Source organism: Nylanderia fulva, unplaced genomic scaffold, assembly GCF_048542155.1.
Source record: "Nylanderia fulva isolate GAGA-0341 unplaced genomic scaffold, ASM4854215v1 Scaffold53, whole genome shotgun sequence".
NCBI lineage: Eukaryota > Metazoa > Arthropoda > Insecta > Hymenoptera > Formicidae > Nylanderia > Nylanderia fulva.
The window spans coordinates 178,449-203,446 of NW_028190621.1; the positions used below are offsets into that span (position 1 = coordinate 178,449).

The window sequence follows — 24,998 nt, forward strand, 5'->3', positions numbered from 1 at the left end:
ATGAGAGAAAAAACACATTTTACATTGTTATTGCTTATATTATATTTATCTGTTGTAAATTTTAATAAAGTTATTTTCCATAAAATAATTTGAGTTTCCACAAAAAAAGTTACAACTTATTGTATCAGTTTAGTTAATTAAGTTGCATTGTGTGCAATTAATTTTCTAAATGATTAGTTTATTATGAATAAATTCATATTTCTCTCTAAATGTATATTACACCTGACACAAACGAGCACTGTTATTACAAAGATGCGTTGAAAACGATTTTCATAATTCTTTTCATCTTATCACACTGTAGATTTATAAAAGCTGAAAAGATACAATATGTATATTTAATATTACATCATCATGACAAACACATAATTAGACTTTTTTTCCCTCAATTTGATTAAAGATACTCTAAGGTATATAATGATAAATAAGTACTCACTAGTGATCAAAATGATCTATGTGTGGCTGGATAACGTGTTGGTATACTTGTGATGAGGAGATGCGACCAGTGTTCCCATTCCAGAACCTTTGCAATTTCAATGATTTTTTCGTCGATTTCCTTCAATGGTTTCTCCTCATAATAGCGCGTCAGTAATTTTAAGTAGCGTCCATAGTGCTTATTGATGTGTGCATGCCATAAAGATAAGATGATAACCTGGAGAGGAAATAAATCTTATTTGTCATTTTAGTATAATATTTACAAATTAATTTTTTTCACTTTATTCACAATTAAATATTTTGATTTCACATTCTCATATGTATGTATATTTTTATATTTTATAATATATATTTTTATATTATATATTTTATATATTTTTATATATTACATTATATATATTATTTTTATATTATATATTTATATTTTTATGTTTATATATTATATTTTATATTATATTTTTATATATTACATTATATATATTATTTTTATATTATATATTTAATATATATTATATAAAAATATATATTATATTATATTTTTATATTACATACAAATGCAATATATATTTTATATTTTTATATTATATGTTCCATTTTAATCGATCACCCCTAAAAACTTTTTCATTTTTGATTGTATGACGAAATGTTTCAAACAAAAATTGTTTGATTTGAATGGAGTCAGGTGTAATTACCGACTTTTTTCTAAAGGGCGTTTTTCAAGATTATTTGAGGGTTATTTGTTTTTTAAATAGAATAATATTGTTTTATATAAATCGGTTCCTCACAATTTTAATAAAGTTATAAAAATAAAAAAATAAATAGTTTGAGGTATTTTATACTTAAATTTTACAAAATTTTACAATAAGTCAACTATCTTCTGTTCCCCTTTAAATCAAACATTTGTTTGAAGTTTATAAACACTCATTTAAAAGATAATTTTCTAAATGCAACGATAAAATCACCTTATTATCGGTAAGTTCAGCGAATTTCTGTACTTCTTGCCAGTGATTAGTGACACTTTCGAGTAAATGTTGAAAAGATCCATCTCCCTCCCCGATCTTCGTTCCATGTACGTATAATCGTGCCAAGGCGCAGCCCTTCTTCACCAATGCCTCGATCAAGCTGTTCTTCTGCTTCTCCATGGTCACCTTGATTTTTGCCGCGTCAGGACGTTGATCATTTTTCAGTCCGTAATACGCCAATAATTTATCTTGATCGATATTCGTAATCACACAGTCGGCGACTCCGATTATTTGATTGGCAAGTGTAATAGCGTTTTCTGAAAGATCGTCATGCGGCACGTGTCGCCGTGCTTCGGAGGAATCCAAGGATGTCAACATGGCAGTGTGAACGGGTAAATGATCGGAAAAGAGACCTTTCAATTCCCCGTATAGTGAGTTAGCATGTTCGCCGACTTCTGTTGTTGACCAAAAAAACCAACAAAATTCGTCAATATCATTTTTCGAAAGTAGATCATGGATTAACATGTAACAAATGTTATATTACATAAGAGATTATATACCATACGTATTTATATATAAATATATGGACATTATAATTAATTTATAAATAAATTATAATATACATATATGTATATATATATTATATATATATATATATATATATACATATATATATACATATTTATATATATATACATATTTACATATATATATATATATATATATATATATATATAAAGAAATATGTATAAATATGTTTATAAATAAATAAATATAAATATATATATTACGTTAACAATAAAAAATGACTGAATTTGCAAACGGATTATATATGCAAATGGCAAATACGGAGTGAACAATCGTGGATGCACATTATTTAACATATAAAAAGGGGCAGATGCATGTAAAAATTGCAAATACATGCTCTAAGGTACACATGTATCTTTGGGGGAGGTAATATGGAAAAAAATAAAACTGGATTTCATAATATATATATATACAGGTTTTAAACTCAACCCAACTTACTTATAGATGGTGCTATCGGTAGAATATAAACCGGAAAAAAGAAGATAGAAAATATTTATACGATAATACTGACGTGAATTAATCTATAAGTCTATTGTGCGTATTTAAACATTTACGAGAGTGTCTGTACGAATATTGAATTACCAAATTTCGCAAGGTAATTGCACTTTAGATCTCTTAATGCTTCTTGATATTCGTCCCACTTTGTTGTTTTCTCCTTCTCTGTTTTATTAGTGGGACAGCTATTTTTCTTGGCAGGCTCGGATATGATGTATTTGAATATATGATTATCCACCTTCTTTCCAATGTCATCTTTGCAGAAACTCAGGGTACCTTGAAGATAACTACCAGGGGTAGCGTATTTCGACACTCTTTGCAAAAAGAAGAGAAAAATATTTATTAGTATGTGTAATTTCGATAAATTATAACTATGTATTTTAATAATAAATAACGCAGCTTTGTATTTTCTTTTTTTTCTTTTTAATCTGCATTATATGCTGAAGCCAAAAACAGAAGAGAAAAGTAAATCTAGCGAAAAAAGAACGCAACAGTAATTAGAATACGCGACAGAATATTATATTCCTGCAGAGAAATAATATATTTTTCCATTCGTCTGAAATAAATTATAATATATCACATACAATTATATGATACACAACTCAAAAGCAACGTATATGTGAGAGAAATTAAATAATTCTCTGTGGAATATAAAATATTCGCCAATAAAATTGAATGATAAAATTTGAAAATGAAAATATACAGATGAGAATATCTATAAAAAAAGTTTTTTAATACAGAAATAATATGCAGTTTTTAATTGAAAGTAGCAGTAAAAGTAAAAGCATACATTATTGAGTAATACGTAGGCAAATTTTTCAAATAAAATATAATGTATGTGTGTACTGTGTATGATGTATATAAATGATAAAAGTTTATATTATATATTTGCTTAATATCTAAAAGAAGAAATAAAAATATACAAAAGAAATAAAATTAAATAAACATTTGTCTATGTTCTTACAAATACTTTTTTTTTTATAATAAGCGATATCTTGTACACAATATCTTGATTAAAGATAAACATTACATTACTAGCATGCATTTAAAAATGTGTCCAAGCATATTAGTGAATAGCGAGTGTTCTCATATTTATTTAAAGCAATTTCACAAATGCAAAATGTATATAAAAATTGTATTATAGACTCACTTGTTTTCAGTGCTGCACAATGTAAGGTAAAAAAAAAGAAAATTATCTTAGTAGTACTTTAGCAGCACATAATCTATGTATTATATATATGTATTTTGTATGTACTTTTATGTAAATTGATGTCACAAAATTTACATATATTCTTGAAACGATTTCACGACATCAATATTTTCTTATTCTTAGCAAAAATATATATTCGTAATACTTGATATATAATTTACAATAATTTTTTATTTATATAATTTTATTTATATAAACGGTTAAACATTTAAAAATTTTTTGGAAATTCTTCAAAGAAAGAAATTAATAATAATACAAAATCATACTCTCTTATTATATAGAACTTAAGATATTTAATGTTAAAAATTAAAAAGCTATATAAAAAGATGGCTTTCTCAATCAAAGTACTAAAAAGAAATCTCTATACTCCAGATTAATCAAACAATACACATACAATAAATTTTGCGATATCAATTTAGAGACGTTTTATATATAAATTTAAATAAAACAATTACATAAAAAAATTTTTTTAACTATAACTATTATTATTCAAATATATTTAAATCAGAAATTCAAGAAAAACAAAAATTTCTAACTATAAAAATTAAACATCTAAATTTCTAACTAATAAAAATTAAACATACAAAACTAAAACATTACATTCAATCAAAGCAATACAATATTATACTACCAATACAATATTAGCATATTAAATTTGTATATAAAATTATAAAGATTATTTTTATATACAGAAGAAATATTCTAAATTCTAAGCATACAACTTGTAAATGTATGTAAAATAAATGATAAAATAATAAATTTAAACAAATTAATAATAAATGATAAATTTCTAACATGTGGTGTGTATTTTAATGTGATATGAATTATATGTATGATGTGTAACATGATACATGTATACAAATTAAAAAAGAAATAAAAATTTAAATCAAAGTTTTATAAAAAAATAATTAATTTTTGAATAATTATGTAATATTTGAAACAATTTTTACAATAAAAAATCTTGAGTATCTATTGGGATTCAGTTAAAATTTTCTTTGTAAATAATTTTATATGTCATAGATTTTAGTTTTTCCTTTTTTTTTTTGAGACAAACAATATTCAATTATATTTATTATTATGTGTGGCCGAGAGAATAAATTTAAGAAATTATCAAACTACTTAAAAATAACAAATTTTATATCAAAATAGTGTAAAAAAAGAAATTGCATATATAAATGCAGATGCTTACTTGCTTTCGTTGGATAGCGGAGCTATATATAGAGGAAGAATATGGCCAAGTGGAATAAATGCAGCAACCATCTTTTTTCCACCAATAATAGCTTGCGATTGATTGGCATAAATGTCCAAATTAATTGGTGTACTGAGCTTTTGACTTAGAAGTAATGGCATATCTGTCAATCTTTCCAATAAATCTTTCTTTTCATGACGTATATGCATTTTCAAGGTGTAGTCTCCTTTCTCTAATTTTTGGATTGTATACTGTAACAGATTAATATTATTTTCGTTTAATGGACTAATCCAACTCCATGTACCTAGAATTATGAAATTGTTTTGTAAATATTATAAATTCTTAAACATATTTTCTCTACTAGATACTTAAATCCAACATTTTTTATGTCAACAGTATTTCTAATAAAAATGTTAATCATAAAGTGATGGATTAAATATTTTATAATATTTTATCATATTTTTAAGGCTCCTCGCCGCAGCCAAGTTAGTTTGTAACGTCAGAGGTGAGAAAGCACACGTTGAAAATGTTTAGATGCCATTTTTAAATAAAAAAGATATTTCGATAAAACATTTCGTGTTTCAGTTTTCTCGCCTCTGACGTCACAATTCCAACATTGTCGGTGAAGAGCCAGAACAAATGTGCTTTGGAATTTGAATGAAAATATTCACTTTGGATGGATATGCATCTCCACAACTTATTAGTTGTTTGTTGCTGTCATAAATCATCCACATTTGACTCTCATATTCACTCTCATATAACAAATCACTAAGCAACGCTGCGTTTGGTGCGACTTCAGTAGCTTTTGCCGAGTGGAATGTATACGTCAGCTGTAATTCGTATATTTGTCGCGACGGTGGGATAATATCACGCACTCGTAGAGGAGCAATTTTCGATTCATTAGGTCTGTAATGTAATTACATAGTCACATTATTAGTGTAGAAATAATTAGGAACATCGAAATATATAGAAGTTTTAAATAAGTCGTACTTTAAAACCTGCACAGATGTCTTTAGAGAAATGTTGGGTACAACTTCCTCGTTTCTAAGAGAGCTACGTAATTCTAGACGATTTATTCCATCTCCGGATAACATCGTAAGGTTACCGTTGATCATATGAATTCCGTGAAATTCTATAGCATAATCGACAAATATGTCGCCTAAATTTGCCCAATACTTGGCAATAACTACTTCTAGAATTAGCCCACCCTAAAGAAAAAAACAAAAAATAAAGATCATAAATATTAGGGGGGAAACTTCATACAAAACTAAAATTACAACTATATTATTATTGCATTTACGAGTTTACATGTATTTCTAATCATTCTTTTTAATACCTGGACAGCAAATGCTTGAATGGTTTCCGATTGAGATGTAACACTGATTATTTTGTTAAGTTCCAAGGTTTTGCAGGCCATGCGAGGTTTTAATTGAACAGTATGAATCACAAATCTACCAATCTTATCCTTTTCTGAGCTTTTTAATCTAAGAACTAAAGCAAATAAAAATATGATAATAACTGATATAACTGATTATTTAATATTATTTATATAAATACTTAATGTAATTATTAATATAATAATATATTATTAAATATTAAATAATAAATATAAATAATAATCATTAATATCTAAATTGTAATATTTAAAAATAAATTAATACAAATTGTCGCTCGTATATTGAAAACAAAGTGATAAATCTAAGGCCAACTTATCGAGCTGAATATTCGAGATGTTCAGTCAACTACCATTTATTATATGTATAAATTATAAAACTACAGTCATTAGATATTAAAACTAACGCAAATTACAATCATTCTATAAACGTTTCGACCGCACGCGGTCTTCTTCAGTATAATTATTGAAATATAAATTCATACAACTTCACATAATATCGGAATTTAATTATAATTATTCAGAATCGAGAGTTTTAATATCTAATGACTGTAGTTTTATAATTTATACATATAATAAATGGTAGTTGACTAAACATCTCGAATATTCAGCTCGATAAGTTGGCCTTAGATTTATCACTTTGTTTGTAATATTTAAATTGTATTCCATGACAAATTAGCTATATATAAATACATCTTTTCATGAATCTTACCTGCCCAGGTAGCATCTTCGGGAACAAGAATAAAATGACGCTGAATTGTGTTGGGTTTGAACAGAACGTTTGTATATGGTAAATCAGGAAGAAGCAAAGTCTTCGGTAACGTCATTGGCTGGACGACAGTCACCGGAATTTGGAATACTGGTCCTTTCGCGATATTAGTAACGTCGTATGCTCGTACACTGAAGAAAATATTTAGACATTCAAACTCTTTAGCAATAACACATTATTTCATTTTTTAATACATTATAAAATATAAATATCTTACCTAGTAGCATGAACACCTTCTGGTAAACTAGACGCTTCAATTCTAATAGCGAAGGAACGAGGCATGTACATTAAATCCAAATGTGTTGGAAATTGGACCCACGAAGCATCGCACACAAGAGTTAGTTTGAGATTGAAGTCAATCTTGCGCGATGGTTCTGCAAAAAGACATAACATGACATATAAACATGAGAGATTATGACTGTAATTATCTTATGTTTAATGTTACTAAAACAACACAAGTCCGCGCTGTTCTTCGATGTTATGTTAAAAAGAATATTTTCGAAAAAACAATATAAAATTTGTTTTAACTCGATTAATTTTTTTTGACACAAATCAGCTGATATCTGTCAAAAATATTAATCGAGTTTAAAGTATTGTAACAAATATATTGTTTAAAAAATATTTTTTTTATTTTTATAACATATTATTATTTTAAAAATTAATTTGCAAATTAACATTTTAATCAACTTACTTCTGTCAAAAAAATATTAATAAAGTAAAAATTTGCTAATTAAATTTTAAAATAATTCTAAAGATGTTTGATATCAAATTTGGAAAAAAAGAAAAAAGATAAAACATTAAATGCAAATGTTACCTATATTTTCACTATTTATGAATACTGGTTCAACTGTAATTGCATAATCCTTCGGACGATCAACTACACCTGTTCTCACATGAATGCCTTTACTATTATTAACCCCGCAATTAATGGTAAATCGAACGTCTCTTTCGGGGGCATCGCAATACGAGACGAGATTATCGAACGCGTGCTCGACTTGTAACAAGCCGGAGCCTTGTGCAAATTGATCTAAAGTTGATATATAAAGAGCGGTGTTTTCAAGAGCCCTTTTTACACTATAAGGAGAATACGGGCAACCTTTGGCGAGAAGACCCGATATTAGAACCGCTGAAAAAGAAAAACAAAAAATATATAATATAAGAATATTTTTGTAATTATCTTATTTTTTATGTTACTAAAACACAAGTTCGCGTTTTTCTTCGGTTATGTTAAAAAGAATATTTTCAAAAAAATATAAAATTTGTTTTAATCCGATTAATATTTTTTGACAGAAATCAACCGTGATATCTGTTAAAAATATTAAAACCGAGTTTAAAGTACTATAACATATTATTTAAAACATTATTATTTTAATTTTTATAACATTATTATCAGCTGATTTCTGTCAAAAAATATTAATCGAAGATAAGATATTATAACATTATTTATGCCATTGTCTGATTTTTTATATACGTACCAATAGCACCGGTTACATGCGGGCTTGCCATACTTGTGCCATTCATAAGTTGACTTTTCCTAAGCGTAAAGTTGGGAACGCTGGTGATGGCACCTCCTGGGGCACATACTGTTACACCGGCGCCTCCGTCTATCATAGGGCCGCGGGAGGACCAAGTATATGGCATACCTGGCATCTTTTCTCTTAAAGAATATTCAGCTACCATCATATCAGGCGATACGTAAGCACCAACGCTAATAATACTGTTTGAACTGATGTCTGGCGGAGTTCCTATATATTTTTCAAAGTATTTGGATACATGAAGATATCGAACACACATTGCATACTAAATTCACGATACTAAAAATTGATTCGAATTCTCGGACCGAGAAATGTGTAACCAATTAGTATATGCAGTTTTTACGGAAAGACAGCAATTTCATTGGCTACACATTTCTCGGTCCGAGAACTCGGATCAATTTTTAGTATCGTGGACACAAGGCTTTAGAGAGATTAATTCTGCATGAATATATAATAATAGTATAGATTGTATTAGGTAAGAAAATTAATTTTGAAGAAGCACAAGTATAATTATAGAACAAAAGCTACTTATAGAAATTTATGTATATATATATATATATATATTTACCGATGGTGCACAAAGCCGGTCCAAGATTGCCAGCAGATGCGACCCAGACTACGCCATATTCGTCAATAACTTCATTCATCAGTTCTCCTATTCTACCAGTATTCGACCAATGAGCATGTTCTCCGTAACTCATGTTTATAACGTGAATTTTTTCTTTACGCTGCATTATATGGATCATTGCCCGTACTACGGCAGTTCCAGTTTCCATTGTACCGATACGTCCGTCACCAACAGTTAGCGAAATAATTTGGGCTCCTGGAGCCACTCCATTCAATTCTGGATTATCCGGAAAAAATGCTGCCGCAATTGATGCTACATGTGTTCCATGACTTGCTGCAATATGATTCCATTGAAAGAAATTGTTTCGAGAAATACACAGTAGATTTTACAAATAAAATGTCAAAATAATTTCTTGTTATACTTACAGCATAAACTGACAATTTCTAACATATTTCCTTCATCGTGGACATTAATACTAACGTTTAATTGATCTTCTTGAGTGAGAGGCGCAAAATCTCTTGTAATAGAATATTCACCGAGATAAACGCCATTTTCCAGATTACCTTCCTCGGACGTATCGATACACGCTCTAACATGAGAAAGATAAATGTTAATCAAACATAAATAATTTACTTATTTTAAATAGATATACGTATATTTAATATTATGATTATGTATTTCAATATTCTTACCTCCAAATGTTACCATCATGGAAAACAACACAATCATAAGTAGGTCCTACATCACAATATTTTTTTTCTATGTTAATTAATACTTCAACTCGAGCTTCAAATTCTTCTTTTTGCAGTCTTTCTTCCAAAGTCGACAACTGTGGATTCTTGCTCTCGAATTCCTATGCATTATGATTATTTAGAATGAATTATAACTTAAACAATAATATATATATGTATACATATATATATATATATATATATATATATATATATATAATTCATTATCATTAAATATTTTATTAAATAATATATCATTTTAACAATACAAGATCTTTAAACTTTGATAAGTGTTTAATTAAAATTTTTTAATTTAAAATTTATATATTTTCTATGTACCTACGCACACATACATTTTTTTGTACATTTAAAAATAATTTTAGATTATATATTGGCACAAAAAATCAAATTAATAAGAATAGTACATAGTTAACATAATGACTTTGCTTAAGTGGATATATTATATAATGGAATCAATGTCTTTACAATTGATCAATCTGCCAAATACAAATATAGCATTAGATACGGATTACTGTGACGTGTTGTGAAATAGCGACCTGATTTAATTGCATGGTTCAACATGCTCACAACACTCCTATCTTTGGATCACATGGACTAGAACTCTAATTATAATGTACTGAGATACATTTTCATTGATTTTTAATAAATATTGCGATATGTCAGCAATATTATGATTATTAGAATATATAAAATAAAATCATTATATAAATATAGATTATGTTATACTTATATTGCAAAGAAAACTTTAAAAGATTTTAATTTGAAATTCGTCTTAAGATATGATCAGAAAGAATAAAAGATAAATAACTTTAGTTTAAAGTTTAGTTAAAAAAATTATTAGAGAGAGTATCTTATATATAAAAAATTCTATTGTTACATTCTTGTATCATACTTGTAATTGCCTCGAAGCTTTTGCAAGGGCTGTTTTATGACCATCATCCCAAAGATGTTTCTTACGTTCTGCCACTACTCTTTCCTTCAATTTAGTAGGATATAATGAATACAAATTTTTTAAACCAATGTGATATTCTCCAGTGGGATTATTCCAATTAGATGGAACCTAAACATTAAACATTAAAAAATGTAAAATGTTATATTAAAAATAAAAATATACATTTTGTATAATTTATTTCTAACAATTTTTAAATTTTTATGAAATTATTATTTTTATATACTTTTCTATAAAAATTTTACTTTTAAGTAAATAAGTTAATTGCTATATGAAAGCAGCATTTAAATTATAAATTAATCATTTACTATGTATATCCAACAATCACATTAAAAGCAGAAACTATGCGACAAAATTCTTTTCTGACATATCTCTTCTAAATGTGCAGTAGAATGTTTGATAAACCCACCTTTAATTTACGACCAGTCAGGCCAATTATATATCCATCCGGTGCTTGAACAACTTTGCTAGTATCTACATCTCCTGCTCCACTGCAGTCAAATCTTTCAATAATTTTTGGTTTGCCTTCTGAAGTCACCTGAATCCCAAATTATTTATTTATAAAGTAATATTATTATTATTCTTTTTACATATATTTTTATACATGTATTAATAAACTTTTTGCAAAATCAATCTATTTACTAAAAAAAACTTTTTAAAATAAAATATTAAAATTAAATTGTTTTGTAAGCTAACATGATTTATAAAAAGTTTAAGCTGACTGAAAACAATTGATCAAAAGTTAGTAATATGTAGACATACAAGTTTAAAGAAAAAATTCAAGATTTTAGGGCAGAAAATATTAAGTTGAGTAAAAAAAATCTTATAAATTTATTTTTTAACCTCTAATAAGTTTAATAAAATTAATCCTGTCAAAGAGAATTCTTTATTCTTTTGATATAAATTATTTTTTTAACATCTTGCATATTTAAAATCATGTATATTATAAGAAACTTATTGTTGTAAAACTATAAATTTCATAAAAATTACAGAATATAAAAAAAATATATACAGGATAGACCATTTTAATCAATACACGTAGATATCTCATAAAGTAAGCAAAACAGAAAAATATGTTTTGTACAAAAGTTGTAGGATTCAGAGGGGCACATTTGATGAAGACCTTTACCCTGACCTTGGAGTCAAATTTAGGAGTCATTTTAAGGTCAACTTGATTTTCTTAAGTGAAACCACCAATTTTTCATATCATATCTTGTAGCTGATGTCGAGACTTTTCCAAAATACTATAATAAAACATTTTTCTATTAAGTATTTTTTAAATTATAAAGGTTTGAAGTTAACAATTTTTTGACATAAAATGTAAAATATCTTGCAAAATATTTAGTTTTCAGTAATCATACCTTAATACTTTATGCATGGAATAATGAGACCAATTAATCGATGTAAAGAAAACATAATTGCTTTAAAAAGGATGTTTATAATTTGCAACATATTTTTTTAAAAGAATTTTATGTCAAAAAATTGTTAACTTCAAACCTTTATAACTCAAAAAGTACTGAATGGAAAAATGTTTTATTATAGTGCTTTGGAAAGGTCTCGACATCAGCTACAAAAATGATATCAAAAATTGGTGGTTCCATTTAAGAAAATCAAGTTGACCTTAAAATGACCCCCAAATTTGACTCCAAGGCAGGGTCAAAATCTTCATCAAATGTCTCCCTCTAAATCCAACAACTTTTGTATAAAACACATTTTTCTATTTTGCTTATTTTATGAGAAATCTGCGTGAATTGATTAAAATGGTCTATCCTGTATAACAAATACGATAACTACAGAATTTTTTGCTGAATAAGTAATATTATATGCAATGACATTGCTAATATAGACATAGTTACAAAAGTTACAAGATTCTAACACAATAAGCGTTATTATTGTTAAAGTAGGTTTTAAGATTGAAAATTAGTCTCAAGAAATCTGTGTAAAATATAAATATAGCAGTTAATATTTTTGTATCAAAATATTTTTTTACACAAACTGTGATAACAAAAAATCGTCCATCTAACATTTTATTTTTCAAGGAGACAATTCGGAAGCTATACAGAAGGTGCTCGAAATGATGACGAGGAAGACGAGCGTTATCTGTTAATTCAGGACGATTATTTCCGCGAAATGTCATTTCGGGGCCAAGAAAGGAGGGGTCCGAGGAAAATTCTAGTAATAAGTATAGGCGTGTATCCCACAATATAACCAAATGTCGGACCCTGGACGTTATCCTTCATCCCTATTATCCTTCGTACCTGCATACCCGGGGCCCCGGGGTCCACCCCCGAGTCGAAGATCGCCATGACGACGCCTCGGCCATCGTATTCGGGATACTTGGTGAGAAACTGCGTGACACCCGTCTCTTTCTTAGGCAGCAGGCCCCAAACAGGAAAGTTACAATCGATGACGCCTGCCATATTTCGAATGCCACCGTGACTGTAGGAAAAACCGCACTCGGGATGTTTCCTTTGTACTCCGCCACGGCCTTATATATCAATCAAAAAACGGGATCTGCGCCTGCGTGCGCCCCGAACGCGCCAGGCGCCTCCCTTTGAGGTTATGTCAGCGGCGAACGGTACAACAGCTGATCGCGAGCTTTGAGCGCGCACCGCCAGATGGCGCCACGTGGCGCGCCGCTCGGCCGCGTTACGTCATCACGGGATGACAGGTGACGCCACGTGGCGCGCCGCGTACGTTACCGCGAGGTGACAGCTGACAGCGCGCATGCGCGGACGCATGTGAGCGTGTGCAAGCGCCGTAGGATAATAAGGATAGGTTAGAAGCGATCGAACCCCGTGTCTAGTTGTGTCGAGGTTGAAGGTTATGTTTCTCTCTCCCGTGTGTATACATATTTCGAGGAAGTGGACGAGACAAAGTGGCTCGGTCGTATTTATTTACGTGTTACGTTACGCGGCGAGCGAATGACGTAAGCGTGAGTGTGACTCGAGCGAGTCATGTGCAAATTTAAAGCATGGTTATCACGCAACGAAAGATGAAGCAGGTTGCGATCTTTGGGGTTTGCGTATTATTAGGTAAGTGTGATTTTTCAAGGTTATAACGAGAGGGTCTGTATCTCGCGATGATGGTAAATTTGACTTCTCGATGCACCACGAGCTGTTTATTTATGATACACAACGTTAAAGTAAAAAAAAAAAAGCGGGATAATAAATGATCGAATTTTGTATGGTCTTATTAACGCCATTTTAAACATTATTTTCCGATTCTACGAATTTTGACATCAAATTGCGATTTTTTAAATTTTATAGCTTTCTCTCTGTTTCCTTGTTTTTTTTTGTAATATGTCGTTTATACAACACGTCGTTTTATGCTTACATGTTACGTTTATATAATGGTAATTAATGTTGACTTATGTATATGTGTGTGTGTGTGATTTATATATAGTTGTACTAAATATATACTACTACTATATAGAACGCTAAATTATAACTATAGTTATGCATTAAAAATAGCGTAAGATATCTTAGCAGGCTCTTATGTGTTTTTTGAATTCAAACTTTATCTCGAAAATTAAAAGGTTTCTCCCAAGTGTACATTAAACACTGCACGAAGAATTATCGATAGAAAAACAGAAGTGTGCAAAAAAACAGCTGTTCGATAAGGAACGCATTTTATAAATTGATCGAATCATTCTGCTTCATAACTTATTAATGTAATTTTGTAACATTATCGAGAAATATTATCTACTTAATTTTATTGAACTTTCTAAATTTTCTATGATGAAATTCTTGGTTCCATTATGAAAAATTAATCAAATTTTTCTTTCTTTTTCAATGTTTAAAAATGTTGTTTTAATTATTTTTAAATATTTAATGCATGAAATATTATTGAGTGCAAATTAAAAAATTGATACTTTTAAAAATTTTATCGCATTGTCTTCTGTAAAAACAACAATAACAATCGACAATTTTCCAACTTACTGACAATTAAAGAGCTTTCTCAGAGCGCGAATGTACAGCATAATTTACGTAACAGCGTAATTAATTGTTCGTGTTGAGTACCACTGGACTAAAGCATGCTTAGCGAGATATTTTGAATACACTAGTCGTAGAAGAGGGGGAGTTTTGATATTAGTTACCAACTTATTTTATCCTTAGGAAAACTGTTATTAAATAAATAATAGGTAGAAAGAGAGAATAATATTTTAATAAAAAAATAGCTGAAATTCTGTAAGACGTGAGAAATTCGACACATTAATTTAAAAATTTTGCTGACAATGAGATCTAATAATCTGTATAAGCATACATGTAATTGTGTAAATGTAAAACAATTTGACAAATTATGTGAATATTATTTATATGTGCTCATTCAGAACATTTTTTTATTAAGCACCAGCTGATAAGATACAAAATGTCAACGAGATACATTTACTTGATTTTATTCCTAAAGAAGAAATATTTACAGCTATTTTAGAATTATAAATAAATGTTGTGAATTATAAATAATTATCGTGAAACTTTTAAATGAATAATTTAATTAAAAATTAATTGTAAGACTTAATTCAATAATGAAATCGATAGAGAAGAATACAAAAAATGTGCTTTAAATATTACTTTTCTCTCGCTTTTAGCGGTCTTATGTTTTTATAATCTGTATTTTACGTATTTTTGTGTGTATCTGTATGTACGTTCAAAGTATTTTTCCTCTAAAAGTATCAATTGATAAGATACGAAATATCATTATTTCTTTAGAATAATAAATAATTATATTATCGTGAAATTTAATGAAAAAAAAATTAAAAAATTTTAAATTAAATTTAAATTAAAATAATATAAATTAAGACAATATGCCTAATGTTTTTCGCTCCTTCGCTTTAGCATTCTTGACTTTTATATGTAATTTGTATTTACATGTTACTTATAAAACAATTTGACGAATAATATAAATAGTATTTATATAACGTATTTAAAGCATTTTTTTCATTAATTGCAAGTATCAATTGATAAGATATGAAATGTCAACGAGATGTATTCACTTGATTTTATTTCACAAAGAGAGTATATATGTGTATATATATATATATTTTTTTTTTCTTTGGAATTATAAATAATTATATTATCGTGAAATTGAATTAAAAGAATAATTAAAAATTAAAAATTTAAATTTAAAATATTTTAATTAAATGAAAATTTAAATAAACTTTTTGAAAATAATAATTAATATAAATAATGTTTAATAAAATTTAAATAAAATTAATTTAAAAAATTTTAAACGTACCTAATGTTGTTCTCTCACTTTTAGCAGTCTTGGGTTTTTATAAAACTCTCGTGACTACCGAAGAGGAAAGATCTTTCGGCCGCGGTCGACATCGCGCCCTCGTCAGCGGAGATAAGATCAATTTGGACGTCAGAAACGAAAACGTCGTCGAAGCAGCGACTGAAAAGATTCGCGACGTCGAGGATGAGCCATCGGACGGGGACATCAAGAACATCGAGGAGGCGAAGATTCGCATTCGCGAGCTGGAGGGTAAGCTGCAACACCTGGAGGCGGCGATCAAGAATGGGGTTGCCAAGGACTTCCCGACCGTGAAGTTCCTGAATTACAAGAACCGGAAGCGAATACTTGTTACTGGCGGCGCGGGTTTCGTCGGCTCCCACCTGGTGGATCGTCTGATGCTCGCCGGACACGAGGTGATAGTCGTCGACAACTTCTTCACCGGCAGGAAGCGAAACGTCGAGCACTGGGTGGGTCACGAGAACTTCGAGCTGGTGCATCACGATATTGTGAGGCCGCTGTACCTGGAGGTCGATGAGATATATCATCTCGCCAGTCCGGCCAGTCCGCCGCATTACATGTTAAATCCGGTGAAGACCATCAAGACGAATACATTGGGAACCATAAACATGTTGGGTGGGTAGATCCGGTATCAACGGAATAGAAATGAATCTAAAAAATACAAATAATCTTGTTACTCATTATCATTGTTGTGCTTAGATGATTTTTTTTAATTAGCTAGATAAAGATGAGATGAAAATATGTATGTAAATTTATCTTATATGATTAGAGAAGATGAAGATAATTTTGTTTTAAATATATCTAGATAAAAGTCTAAATTATATGGCGATTTATCTAGATGATTTCCAGATAATATGATTTTTAAGACCGCTTATGCAAACATAATTATAAAAAATATATCAATTATAAAGGCATATAAAAATATATTAATATTTTGATTTATAAATTTTTATTGCTTTCTACTTAAGTATCTTTATGTGTTATGACTCTAAACCAAATTATCTGAACATTAGTCTAGATAATTTAATAAAGATAACAATTTTTCATCTAAGACAAAAATAGCTATAGATAAAATATACTTCTATTATCTATATAAAGATGAGATGACGCCAAAATTTTATCTAGATGATCATCTATATAATTTTATTTAGATAACAACAAACACTGCTTATTATCGATGATATTTCAGGATTGGCGAAACGAGTCGGCGCACGAGTATTAATTGCGAGTACGTCGGAAGTATACGGAGATCCTAATGAACATCCACAGGCAGAAACCTACTGGGGTCATGTAAATCCTATCGGTAAGCTGGATTTTTTCTATATCGTTTACTTAATAATTGACTGAAATTTTATATATAATATGTATATGTAGGTCCACGAGCTTGCTACGACGAAGGAAAACGAGTCGCCGAAACATTGAGCTACGCTTATATGAGACAAGAAGGTGTCTCGGTCCGAGTAGCACGAATTTTTAATACCTTCGGACCCAGAATGCACATGAATGACGGTCGCGTCGTATCGAACTTTATCCTCCAAGCTTTGCAAAATAATTCAATTACAATTTACGGCAGTGGAAAACAGACGCGATCGTTTCAATATGTTTCCGATCTGGTAGACGGATTAGTAACGTTGATGGCATCTAATTATACCTTGCCTGTGAATATCGGAAATCCTGTGGAGCATACAATCGAAAGTAAGAGTTGTTTGTTTCATAAATAATTTTTCCAAGTTTTTTTTACGATTGTTTAAAATTTAACATTTTAATTTGTTTTAGAATTTGCGCGCATAATTAAAAATTTGGTGGGTGCTACTAGTGAGATAATTGAACTCGCGGCAGTCGAAGACGATCCGCAGAGAAGAAGACCGGATATCAGTAGAGCCAAAAAATATTTGAATTGGGAACCAAAGGTTCCTTTGGCCGAAGGCCTCAAGAAAACTATTATATACTTTGCTAAAGAATTACAAAGGACAAAACATTCTCAAAAAAGCAGTTTTAAACAGTCTTCTTATAAAAATGATCATGATATAGTAGAACAACTTTAGAGGATCAAGTGTAATGATACGTTTAATGTATCCACTTTCAAAAGTGGCGTGAAAGTGCCATTAAGCTATGGACCAGTTTGTGCCAAAAAAAATCCCCGTCCAATTTGAATTTTACATAATTTACATAGCAATCGATGTACAATTATACGCTCAGCTTATTAATCAGTCTCTTAAATTTTTTCCTATTAATATATGCAATGTTCCTCGTAGTAATAATTTAAATTTAATTTGTATTTTTTTCCCATGACTGTGTACATAAAATGATTTTATTTTCAAAAATATTTTAAATATATTTTGTTATATATTTAATAACATATATATAAATAATTATATATATATATATATGTATATATATATATATTTATTTATTCTATATATATTCTATATATTCTATATATTCTATATATTTGAATATGTTTAAATATGTTTTAAAATATATACTTTCTATTATATTTATTTCTTTTATTATTGTAATCTATTCATTTTAATGTATAGATTTTATATAGGATTTTAGATATTTTTTATCTTTTAATTTTTAATTCAATGCAAATGATCTGCGCTTGTAATTTTCTTAAGTAAAACTAAAAATGGTGCTAGTGATAAGAAAGAATGTTTTCTTCTCTTTGTAATATATTAAGAATATATTAAGAATCATATGTAAACTTGAACATATAAAGCAAATTTGCTTAGGTCTTACATGTAAAAATGTTTACATATAGCTATCGAATATTGTTCGCTTGTATTTTCTGTAATGTAAATATTAAATATGTACTTTGTAACGTAAAATTTTAAGGAACGTTTATATAAGTTACTTAAATATAGCAGTAATGAAAGTTTTGTCTTGTACAACGCCATTGAAATCGATAATATATGCCGATAAAAATTGACATATATTTATATTAGAACTGTACTATATATATGATATTAATATTTAAGTATAATCTCTCTCTGTAAGACTGTAATAACAAACAATGTATAAGGAAGAAAGTAATTTTATATTTTATATAAAAGTAGAGCGGGAGAAATATTATTCGCAAAAAAAGAAATTACCTCTTTATATTACTAATATATCTTTTATAATTTGTATAATATATATTTAATTTCTGTATTATCGTAAAAAAAAAATCATGAAATGTCAGTTTTATTACGATGAATTTTTTTCGTACAAATGTGAAAAGTAGAAACAATATATTGTAATTTTTCCTTTCATATAGGAATATATGTATAAGGAAAAGTGATTAATGTAAATAAAAAAATTAATTATAAATATATATATATATATATAAATAATTGTTTCCCTTTGTAAATTAAAATTACAAATAAAATTAAAATTAAAAAGAATCACTAAAATGAATCAGAAAAATTAATATAAAAAAATGACAAAAAAAATTAAAAATATTACATTCAGGCACTACTGCCGGGCAGCAGCATGCGCATGCGCATACGCCTTTAGGTGGCGCGCATGCACGTGTTATCCCCTCTACTCAACAGAGTAGTCCCGGGTCCGGTATCAACAAGCGAAGGTTGTTCGAAGGTACAAGCGTGTTTATTGTTTTTCACGCGTTTCATACGCAGCATTACTCTAATAAGAGTGAATGAATTATTTGAGATCATTGAGTAGTAAGAGCGTACGATGGAATCTCTTTGTCAGTTTGGACCAAGTTTCACTGCTACATACATTCTTTGTTCATTCATGCCGTCGCGATTAGTCAATATGGCCGAATGTTTCTGTGAAGAAGCATCGTCGATGAAAATCCGAAGGATCACCGGCTGACGATTCTCTCCTGCATAAAAATGTGAGTTTTTTTCTCGCTTACAGAGATTGTTTCTCCGATTTACGTGTGTTTGAAGTAACAAATCATAATTCCACGTGGTATCAATTTTCTAATTTTTTATCTTATTTACATAGATTCGTTCTTTTTCATTAATTGCACCGTAATATATACTTTTTATACTTGAAGTTAAAATGTAAGAAAAAGGATAACGAGAAATTATGCCTAGAAAGGTCGAAAATACAGCTCGAAAAAATAAATTTTCCAACAATTTGTCGAAAAATTAATGCAGAGAAAAAACTACTGAAAAATAATGCTTTCGTTTCATCAAAATAGAATATATAAATATAATAAAACATATAATATAAAAAAATATATAAATATAAAATGTATAATATAAAAAAATATAAATATAATAAAATATATAATATAAAAAATATATAAATCTACTTCATTTATTATATATGTATAAATAATGTTTATAGTAAAAATAATATATTAATTTTTATTCACAGATAGACCGACGCAAAAATGGTGCCAAATTACATCGAGAAAAAGCGGGATTGTGCCCGGAAATCCGTCAAGGTGTATAATCTCATCTACACTTTCCCGCCAAAACTTCGGGCAGCGCCGAGTCGCAGTGGTGGGCCACTAGCCACCGCTAGAGGTCGCGGCGCGAGTGACGCGACTCGAGTTCGGATAAATATAGTGAAGTGTAGTGCCCATTCTCTGGAATAAGTGGAATTTGAAATATAGTGTAGTGTAGTGGCCAATTTTCGGAATAAAGGCGACTTCTGAGTGCGTCGCGGGGAAGTCGCTATCGTTCGATAAGGAGCGTTGAAAAAAGCGGCGACGCGAAAACAGAGCATCGGTTTTCGTGCGCGAATAAGCTCCCGCGATTTTCACGTTTTAGCGAAACGTGTCGAAAATGTGAAATATTTAAAACCCGGACGTCGCCGCTCGTCGCGAACGAAAAAAAAGTAACGCGAGTGTAAAGTGTTTCAGTTTTTACGCGGACAGTTCCCGATACAGAGGTTGGTTCCTGCTGGAAAAAAATGACGCCGGCGAGGAATTCGGAGTATGGTGAGAAGAATCGAAATGTAAGTCGAACTATTTATATCAATATTTATCGATAAAGAGATGGAATAAAATATATGTCTAAGTTTTGACCGGACTCCGTGTCCAGATAAATTCAATATAACACATTTACAATATTGTGTATTTTTGTGCATAAAAAAGAATCTGTAAATTAAAATTCGGCATCACTACAAAGAAGAGGGGGAGAGGGGAAACGAGAAACGGAACAATTGTAACTTTTTTTTGACAGTGACAATTTTTATTTACAGATTTGTGTTTCACACTCAGAAATGCACAATAAATAGATCGATATCAATCTTAAAGCTGAACACATCGACTGTACGTGCGTGTCACGATATTTTGCATAGGTATGCGCAACCTATGCGAACTTACAATTAGCGCATAACTTTTTAAAAATTAATATTTTAAAACAGAAAATGATATCGTTTGTAGTTTTACCAATTAAAAAATTTTTTAAATTAAAACATTAATTAAAATTAATTAATTACTACGCAATCGATTTGATATATCTTAAAGTGCTCTCCTATTTAAAAAATTAAAAAAATTTTTTAAATTAAGAGGCAAAGATGCGAAACGCAGGTTCTCGAGCTCACCCAGAATCAAGTTAATAAGAAAAATTAGGCGTACGAAAAATTGTGGCTTCACTTAATTCATGAGGAAGTTGCCTACACCCACATAAAAAATTTGTATATGTTCTTAACACTGTTGGAAGAACTTGTTCTTCAGTTCTCCGACACGATTTTTTATTTATGCATATATTTTTGAAATAGCGTTTCTTATTTAAATATCTGCTTTATTTTTGCTTTCGGGAAATCAGTTGGGTACCTATGTAGTACATGTAAACTAGAGAAATATAATTCATAAAAATTTCTAGAGATATAAATTATTACTAGAATCTAGTAGTATTCTTAAATAGAGAGAGAAACTCGCATTGATATAATAAAATTCATAATAAAATCTTTAAAAGTTTAAAATATGTGAGGATTATTCTTCAATTTCTCCGCTTTAAGATCGACATCGATCTATCTCGGGTTAAAGACTTTCTCGAACTTAAATATTTCGCGCATTCTGTCACGTGAATCTGGCACCTGACTTTGAAAGATTAATTATTTAGTATGGAGAATGATAGTATTACGTTTGTTAAGTCAATGTAAAAATAAAATATTAAAATCATGACTAGCACCCGACTTTAAGATAACTATAATTTGAATGCGCAGTCTTCTTTAGAATCGTTTTTGGTTGAGCGGTTTAAAAATTACAATAGTTTAAAAGAAACTGTCAAAGATGATTTTTGTCAATTTTAAAGATTTTTTAAATATTTTATTTTCACAATTTTTACAAATTTAATATTTTATTAAATATAATTAAATTATATATATAAATATAATTAAAAATCGATTTTTAGAAAATATATTTTATTTATTATATGGAATTTGAATTATATCGTAATTATATTTAATTATATATATAAATATAATAAATAATAATAAAGTTATAAAAAATAAAACTCGTATTTACTACGAATTCTTGTTAATCCACATATTATATACCTTCAAATCGTTTAGATTTTTAGAAAAGAATCCAAGATGATTTTATAAGTACATAAGAACTCATTTTTTGCACACATGTGCGTTAGTTATTATATAATATTATTATGTTATCAATATTTCTCTTCCCTTCCGCTCTTTCTCTATAATTTTATTTACGATGATTTGATATACATTATTTAGGGAAACTATCTAGAAACGAAAATGACAGATCGAGAACGCTTAAATATACAAAAAATTTTTCAAACAAGCTTGTGCAGTCCATAACAGACAAGATTTACGTGCATGGTTATTCCGAGGGTGAAACATTGTCGCTTGTTTCATTACGTTTTTGCGGAATCTCAACACTAATCATGTAAGTAAATTTTATCTATTATACTACACAAGTTTTTTTGAAAAATTAAAATCGTTGCATTTCAACATGCTTCTAGTATCGCTTGATATCATTGCACATTAAAGAAATAGTAGAAATAGCATTTATATATATACAATCATTTATATCGTCGATATATAAATATATGTATAAATATGTGTGATAAGAAAAAATTTGCAATAATTAAATAAAAATTAAAACAAAACAAAATAAGCTAAATACAAATAAATTAAGTAATAATATATAATAAATGTTGAATGAACAAATCATTAGTGTATTAATCTGCGAAACATGTTATCATCATTTAGAAATATGTTCATTTTTCGATCTGCTCAATCTTATAAGCCCTAGTTTTTTTTCTTTATATTTCTGTAAAGGGAAACGAGACATTCGAGTTTAATCCTACTTTATTAGCAAGCAATCCGTGAGTTCGTATTTATACCGCAGTTTCTTTCTTTCTTTCGCTCGCGATGGAGTTCGCAATAATGTCGTCGGACAATTCCACGACTTTATCGTTGCAAATGTGAAACTTCGAGAAAGCCGAGTTCCCTTGCCACATTTGTGTCGTGTTTAGTTTCACGAATGTCTATTTGCATAGAAAATCCTACAATTAATTCCCTTGTGTCGACTGGATTTCTATACCGTGAACGCTTTCAAGTAATCAAATAGTATTCGTTTTATTCCGAAACTCCGCTTTGATTCCTTCTTCGTTAAAGCGATACAAAACAATCGTATATTCAAACATGGAAATTTCAAGGAATTGTTAACAGAAAAATCGTGTATAGTAAAATTCCCGACAATAGATAGTCAGTCTTTGTTTTTCCATTAATTCTATAAACGTCGCAATATTTTTATTATGAAAAAATAGCTTTACAAGTGTCTTCTAAATATTTGAGTTTACGTGCAATGAAAAAAATTTGTTAACTCGACTAAACTCTTTAACTAAATATTATTTTGTTAATTGAACATATAAAAATATTTAATTTAAATCTTACAAAAAGTATATTTGACTCTTAAATACTATACTTTTTATATTATATTTTATTAATATATTTTATATATTATAATATATTATATTAATATTACTACTATAATATATTATATTAATATTATTACTTAATTTATTTGTATTTAGCTTATTTTGTTTTGTTTTAATTTTTATTTAATTATTGCAAATTTTTTCTTATCACACATATATTTTATATATTATAATATATTATATATTATAATATATAAATATATATTATTATATATCGTTATATATAATATTTAATATAATATATGTGTATTCAATTAATAAAATAGTAATTTAGTTGAAAGGTTAACAATTATTTTTTTTCAGCGTGTAAATCTCGATGAGCAAAATTGATTGATTAATTAATTCTTCTAGCTTTGAATCAACATCTCGACAACAGGGTGTATTCTATGCAAATGTACTTTTCTTCAAGCATCATCTCATCACTGGAAACGACGCAGACCAAGAGATTTTTATTTCTCTGCATTATAAAATACCTAACACAAGATTTAAGACAGGGTGTCTAGCCATTTTTGAAATCCTTGAAGTCCGTAAAATAATAATATATACTTATAATTTATTTTTATTATTATATATAAAAATTTAGAATTATACACAGAGGGAACTTTCTCTTAAAATTTACTATGATTATGAAATCATAGTAAAGTAGGACAATATGGTATTGAAAGAATTTTATAAGAGTGATTAATATTATATTTACCACAATAAAAAATATTAATACGCATCTACCACAAAAAAATATAAAATATGTTCGATTAATTTTATTATATTTATATAGCAAAATTTACTATGTACAATATATATTAATATTTTTTATTGTGGTAAATATTAATCAGAGAAACTCTTATCAAATTCTTCCAATATCATATTTTTCTCCGATTACTATGATATTTTCAGGGTAAATTCTAAGAAAATATTTTCTCTGTAGATTGTAAAATTTCATGCAAATATAATGTAAAAAAATATTATATTGAATATTTGTAATGCATATATTAATTTTCATTGACGTGCAATTTCTATCAACTTGAT

At 28.6% G+C, this 24,998-nt stretch overlaps 3 protein-coding genes across 5 annotated transcripts in view; 2 read left to right on the forward strand and 1 right to left on the reverse strand.

Moving 5' to 3' along the window:
- Window positions 1-17: 17 nt before the first annotated feature.
- LOC114937223 (tripeptidyl-peptidase 2-like) lies at window positions 18-13,383 on the reverse strand. The gene is made up of 18 exons (XM_085487305.1): window positions 13,101-13,383; window positions 11,252-11,380; window positions 10,786-10,953; window positions 9,834-9,994; window positions 9,567-9,730; window positions 9,142-9,474; window positions 8,514-8,783; window positions 7,853-8,164; window positions 7,256-7,412; window positions 6,982-7,169; window positions 6,213-6,367; window positions 5,867-6,084; window positions 5,548-5,782; window positions 4,877-5,127; window positions 2,565-2,791; window positions 1,395-1,849; window positions 434-649; window positions 18-312 (listed from the first exon to the last, which is right to left on the reverse strand). The coding sequence occupies exons 1-17, from the start codon at window positions 13,260-13,262 to the stop codon at window positions 440-442; spliced, it is 3,795 nt and encodes a 1,264-aa protein (XP_085343431.1). The 5' UTR covers window positions 13,263-13,383; the 3' UTR covers window positions 18-312; window positions 434-439.
- A 224-nt stretch (window positions 13,384-13,607) lies between these two features.
- Window positions 13,608-18,419, forward strand: Uxs (UDP-xylose synthase). Of its 2 annotated transcripts, none has more exons than XM_029310631.2 (5): window positions 13,608-13,877; window positions 16,105-16,713; window positions 17,288-17,401; window positions 17,473-17,793; window positions 17,875-18,419. In XM_029310631.2, exons 1-5 carry the CDS (start codon window positions 13,817-13,819, stop codon window positions 18,141-18,143), a joined length of 1,374 nt encoding a protein of 457 aa, XP_029166464.1. In that variant the 5' UTR covers window positions 13,608-13,816; the 3' UTR covers window positions 18,144-18,419. The 2 variants fall into 2 exon arrangements, with proteins under 2 accessions (XP_029166464.1, XP_029166465.1); XM_029310632.2 differs by having other exon boundaries at window positions 16,108-16,713.
- A 1,232-nt stretch (window positions 18,420-19,651) lies between these two features.
- Sulf1 (Extracellular sulfatase Sulf1) overlaps window positions 19,652-24,998 on the forward strand; it is a 175,378-nt gene continuing 170,031 nt past the window's right edge. The window contains exons 1-2 of one of the 2 annotated variants that reach the window (XM_085487313.1): window positions 19,652-19,939; window positions 20,431-21,015. The gene's annotated coding sequence lies outside the window, so the exon portion shown is untranslated. The remainder of the gene's footprint in view (window positions 19,940-20,430; window positions 21,016-24,998) is intronic. The other variant, XM_085487314.1, reaches the window with a different exon arrangement.